This window comes from Marmota monax, unplaced genomic scaffold (genome assembly GCF_021218885.2).
Source record: "Marmota monax isolate L192 unplaced genomic scaffold, Marmota_monax_Labrador192_F-V1.1 WCK01_AAM20220418_F8-fsc00021, whole genome shotgun sequence".
Taxonomy (NCBI): domain Eukaryota; kingdom Metazoa; phylum Chordata; class Mammalia; order Rodentia; family Sciuridae; genus Marmota; species Marmota monax.
Window position 1 is genome coordinate 16,839,630 of NW_026695228.1, and position 6,000 is coordinate 16,845,629.

The following is a 6,000-nucleotide window of genomic DNA, read 5'->3' on the forward strand; positions in this document are numbered from 1 at the left end:
AATCTCCAACATCTCCAAGATCTCCAAAAACTTGAAATGCAGAACAATACATTAATATGCTCCCATTTGTATAAGCATGAGGGGAAATATTGCATAAATATGTTGTCTTAGTGCATACAGTCTCTGGAAAGGTCTAAAAGAAACTAGTAACTAGAATGCATCAAGGTGACTGGCACTTTAGAGAACTTGACCATGTGGATGCATTATATATTCAAAATATAGAACAAAATTTAAAACCACAAGCAATTCTTACTTTTCTAACTTAAAGAAAATAAGAAAACCATGAAGTCAGTAAAGAATTACCTATTTCCTTTAGAGTTCTATAGGAAGTTCCAATAACCATACCACAAATTTCATAACCTTAAAAACCCTTCTGTCTCAGCCAGATGGTTCCTCCTTTAGTTTCTGTAGGAAACTTTTTTTTTTTTTGTATTGGCTGTTGAACTCAGTAGCACTCTACCACTGAGCTACACCAACAGCCCTTTTTATTGTGAGCTGGTATTACAGGTGTGTGCCATCATAACCTTTTTTGTGGGGGTGGGGAGTACCAGGGATTGAATTCAGGTGCACTCAACCACTGAGCCATATCCTCAGCCCTATTTTGTATTTAATTTAGCAACAGGGTCTCTCTGAGTTGCTTAGTGCCTCGATTTTACTGAGGCTGGTTTTGAACTTGTGATCCTCCTGCCTTAGCCTACCAAGATGCTGGGATGACAGGCATGCACCACTGTGCGTGGCTTACATTTTTTTTTTTTAACCTGGCCTGAAGGACCAAGGAAGGCACAGCTCAACTCTGGCCAGAAAATTGAAGCAGACTTGAAGTCTTTCTAGGGGCAGGGCAGCATCATGAGTGTCGGGCACACACAGGAAGTACATCCTGAGGGAGCATGTTGTACCCCTGGACTCAAAAGACTTCCCAGGAGTTAGGGCACCCCTAGGAGGAGGTGCACCAGGGAGTCCAGGTTAACAGGGCTCTCATGTGGCTTCCACTGCTGGAACTTTTAGTTCAAATGGAATAATTCAGTTCAGCCCTTGGTTCCAGGGGACCTGTCTGAGGTGGTGAGGTCCAGTTTTAGTCATCTGTGACACAATTGTTCATCTATCTCATAGGTATGGCTGACCCCTGTAAGTGTTCTGCAGGGAAAGTGTCAGCAGGAACAAGTCAGAATGTGGGAAGGACTTTGCATCTCTTTTGCCCGTGAGAACTAGAACTCTGCTCAGCTGTGATTTAACAAGCTTTTGGGAAGTTCCAGTGGCCTCTAAGATAGCCTGGTTTGTATTAGTCATGCAGAGCCAGCAGTTCTCAAAGTTGGCTGCACGTTTAGACCACACAGAGAGCTTTGAGAGTACAGAGGCTCAGGTGTGGGGGATTAATAAGTTAATCAATGACACCAGTCTCGGAGGTGGACATCAGTACTCCTGACAGCTTCACAGGTGACTCCAGTGTGCTGCATGCACGTGGAAACTGAGGACCAGGATTGGGCTTTTTTTTTTTTTTTTCTTTTTTCAGAGTGTGATTGACAGCCAATCTGCCTGCAGGCATTTTGCCCAGGAAGAGTGGGGGGGTCCTTCCCTTTCTTGATTGTGAACCTGTGAGTAGCTTGAATTCTAACTAGTGGGGAGATCTGCTCCTAAGCTGAGGTAACACAAGGAAATGTCATTCTAACGGGGATACGTGGCAAGTCAGGTGTGTATGCACACACATGCCAAGTGAATCTATTTTTCACTTTAGCACTGGGGTTATCTCATTTATAGCAGAAATAGCCTTGGATCATGAGAGCTCCCTGGTGCTTCCTCTTCTCTGGATAAAAAGGCTGATATCTGGCCACTTCCTCCCCAACCTCTCTCTTCAGGGTGTGAGCTCCCACCTCAAGCTGGTGTCTGATCCGCAGTCACCCAAAGTCTGGCCTGACCAGGAGGCAAGAGCAATTCCAGGGGTCGTGGGTTCCCTCCTTTATTCGCCCGCTCTCCTCTTTCTCTCCAGTTTCTCTGTCAATTAAAGGACAGCACACAGCACCATGGCTCCAGATTTGTTCTAGCTTTGTCTGCAGAGAGGAGGCAGGTACCGGGGTGGGGGCCCCACTTTTTGTTTAATTGTTCCAGGAAGTACAAGTTTTACCTTTATGTGGGGCTGAGGATCCAACCTAGTGCCTCACACATGCTAGGCAAGCATTCTACCTCTGAGCTACAACTGCAGCCCTGGGGTCTCCCCCTTTTCAAACTGTTAACCAGAAATGCCTGCCAAGTACTGTGTCTGCTGGTCGCAGTTCAACAGCACGTAAGCCCCGAGGTTGATACATGCATGCCCATCTTACAGGTGGGAAACCAAGTCTCAGACCCATTGCCAGCAGGGGTGGAGCAGAGCGCCCCGCTCCCCTTGCTGCATCATCAGAATTTGAACCCGGAAAGAGAAACTTAGGCCATAAAGATCCCCCTTTTCTTCTTTTCTCATGTGCTGGGTTGCTAACAAAGCTGAAGCTTGTGTACCTTTACCTCTTGCAATGGGAGAACATTGCTTCTTGCCACATGGGGACTTCCAGGAACAGGTGCTTTATCTGTGGTTGGTGCTGAACCAGCCTCCACCATCCCAGGACCAGCCGAAGCTGCAGGCAGTATCGGAGAAACCTTCGGCCCTGCTCACAAGGCTTGAGGGCTGGCCCCTGGGCTCTGAATCTGCAGTGCCCTTTCTAATAAATTCAAGCCAAGAGTTCCTTTGTCTTCCTGAGCCTCAGTTTCCCTATCTGTGAAGTGGTTATAATGAGGATCATTATGCAATTAGGACAGAACCGAGGCTCAGCTGGGCTCGGCAGTAGTGAGCGCTCTATCCACAGATGATCCAATTCCTTGGCCAACCAGGAGATGGCTGGGGAGTGACCAGCACAGAGAGAGGAGGCCACTCAGAGGGATGACTATTCTAGGGGGATCTAGAACATTCTCTAGGGATGAATCTCAGTGCTGAGGTTTGCTCACCCCAAGCTGTGTGGGCTGGAGGCAAGCCAGTAACAGTGATTAGAAACACCACACCTTCCGTGCAAAGATAATAGGAAACAGCTTGTTGGTCAGTCACAGCCAGGTTACTTACCTGCACATAAGTACAATTAGGAAACAGAAAAGAATTAGATCTGTGGCAGGTGGTTTGATAATGGTGGGGGGGGGATCGTGCTCTTTTATGTTGTTTTTAATTTTTAAAAATAGATAGAGCAGGGCTAGAGTGTGGCTCAGTGGCAGAGTGCTTACCTGGTGTGTGTGAGGCCCTGGGTTGGATCTCCAGCACCAAAAAGGACTTTCTAGCACTTTCTGAGAGAGGGGCTCTTTGGCTCCTCTGAGGGAAGCTTAGGGTCTCCTCCAGGGTGCCCGTAGAGGTAGTAACCAGAAGCACCTCCATTGCCTTCAGCCCAGTGAGGGTTAAACACTAGCCCAAAGCAGAGAGGGGAAGTGCACCCAGAAGTCTGGATGCCTGGGGTGATAAGGGAGCCTTATCTAACTCAAGCACACGACAAAAGCTGGATGATCAGGGTAGAGATGGCGTTGAGGCCCATGGAGGGACAAGGAACAATGCAGATTGAGGGCCAGGCTCAAGGATCCAGGGGACAACAGGAATCCGAGAGGTGGTGGGGGCTCAGTGAGTGGGCAGAAGATGTCCCTAAGGCAGGGGAGCATCTCCTGGGGATGGGTGTGGCTAGAGTTCAGCACAGAGGTGGGGGCCCACAGGGCCAGGGTGCTGGCTGGCTCAGCAGGTTCCCTGCCTAATCTAAATAGCAGCTGTTCCCTTCCCTGCCATCCAGTTGTTAACACTGCTTAAAACCACCACGGCAGGGTACAGCAGGGCCATGTCTCCCTACGGCTACGGCTTCCCAGAGCATGCCGTTCTGACAGGGTTCAAAGTACTTACATTTCACTGCTTTCCCCCCCCCCCTTTTTTTTTTTCAAGAGACTTGATTTTACTGGATCATGTATTATCAGTATAAATAAATGCTTTATAGACTCACATTCATTGCTACCTTAAATAAGACAGTGACTGGTCAATCACAAAACCCTGGCTTGGTTTCTGAGCATTTTACTGCTATATACAGCCTTTTCATGCAAGTTACACAATGAGTTTCTAAAGCTCTCACGCTACGGGGCATGCCCTTGCTACTGCCTGAAACACATTTATTGCCTTCGGCCCAAGACACTGGATGAAGGACAATTTATCATTTTTATGTACAGAAATGCAACAGCATACATTTATCCCAGTTTAGTGGCGAGTTCTTTAGCCTTTGCCCTTTCCAGCTTGGCAATGCGAGCCACAGATTTTGGACCCAGGACGTTGCCTCCCCAGTGGCGACGGATCTCATCATATCTGTCATTGCAGTTGGTTCTGATAGCTTCCACCAACTTAGCCAGAGCTCCTTTGTCTTCCGAGTTAACCTGTGTGAAGGCAACAGTGGTGCATGTCTTCCTGTGAACCAGACGTCCCAGCCTGGCCTTCCCCTTGATGATGCAGTAAGGGACTCCCATCTTGCGACACAGGGCAGGCAGGAAGACAACCAGCTGGATGGGATCCACATCATGTGCGATCTCCACCAGCTGAGCCTTCTTGTTCTCCACCAAGCTGGTGACAGTATTGACCCTTGCTCGAAGGACAGGTGGTCTCTTTGTGGGAACATCCCCTTTGCCAGCAGCCTTCTTCTCAGCCCGGGCCAACAGCCTCTGCTTCTTTTCCTGCTTGGTCTCAGGTCTGTACTTGTGGGCAAGCTTAAGCAGCTGGGTGGCTGTTTGGCGGTCCAAGGCCTGGGTGAACTGGTTAATCGCAGGAGGCACTTTCAGCCGCTTATAGAGAATAGCCCTTTGGCGCTGCAGCCATTTTACAGCGGGGCCATTTTACAAAGCGGGTAAGGTCCCTTTTGGGCTGGATGTCCTGTCCGATGCCGAAGTTCTTTGGCCTCTTCTCGAAGAGCGGGTTCACTATCTTCTTAGCCTCCTGCTTCTTGACCACGGCGGGGGCCGCGGCCACCTTCTTCCCCTTGGCCTTCTTTCCCTTCGGCATCTTGGTCGGCAGGAGGAGAGAGAGACACTCACTGCTTTCCCTTTTAATTTCAAAAGGGAGAAATGGACAGAAGAGAGTAAATAAAAACAACCCTCATTTTACCAGTTAGTAAGCTTTTTTTCTACATAATTTTACTTCTTTTGCAGTGCTGGGGATGGAACCCAAGGCCTCACACACACTAAACATGCATTCTACCACTGAGCTACACTCAAGCCCCCTTAGTCTTTGTTGACAGTGAATTTCAGAGGGATAGTGCCCCCCTTAGCAATAGAATGTTATGGTTTGGATGTGAAGTGTCCCCTCAAAAGCTCATGTGGCAATGCTGGAATGTTCAGAAGTGAAATGATTTAAATATGAGAGATGTAAATCAAAATCAGTGGATTAATCCACTTGATGGATTAATAATTTGAATGGGTTAGTGGGTGGTAACTGTAGGCAGGTGGGGCATGGCTGAAGGAAGTCTGTCATTGGGGATGTGTCCTGGGGAATTCATTTTGTCTTTTGCTCCTAGATTGCTCTCTCTGCTTCCTGGCTGCCATGAGTTGAGCAGCTTTCCTATACCAGGACCTTCTGCCATGATGTTCTGCCTCATCTCAGGCCCACAGCAATGGAGTCAGCTGTTCATGGGCTGAGACCTCTGAAGTCGTGAGCCCCAAATAAACTTTTTCTCCTCTAAGTTGTTCTTGTAAGGTGTTTGGATCACAGGGATGAAAACGCTGACTAACACAGAGAACATCCCTCATTTTCTGTTTGTCTGGTGACTCATCATCTTTAGATTTGAGGTTATGTGTTCCTGGTTGCAATATTATGTAAGTGATGTCCTCAAAAAATCATACCTGGAGGCAAATGATGTCTACCTGTCCCTGAAGTTTATCATTTGGTTAAGGTATTGTCCACTTTCTTCGCCATATAATTACTGTTTTTTTTTCCTTTGTAACTAATAAACAATTTGTGTGGAAATAATTTAAGAC

At 47.7% G+C, this 6,000-nt stretch overlaps 1 protein-coding gene across 1 annotated transcript; it reads right to left on the reverse strand.

Annotated features, from left to right (window-relative positions):
• Positions 1 to 3,935: 3,935 nt before the first annotated feature.
• LOC124087875 (large ribosomal subunit protein eL8-like) lies at positions 3,936 to 5,069 on the reverse strand. Its single transcript, XM_058576769.1, is given in 2 exon segments — positions 3,936 to 4,842; positions 4,844 to 5,069. Coding segments are annotated over 2 exon segments (801 nt in total). The 5' UTR covers positions 5,030 to 5,069; the 3' UTR covers positions 3,936 to 4,227.
• Between the last annotated feature and the right edge of the window lie 931 nt (positions 5,070 to 6,000).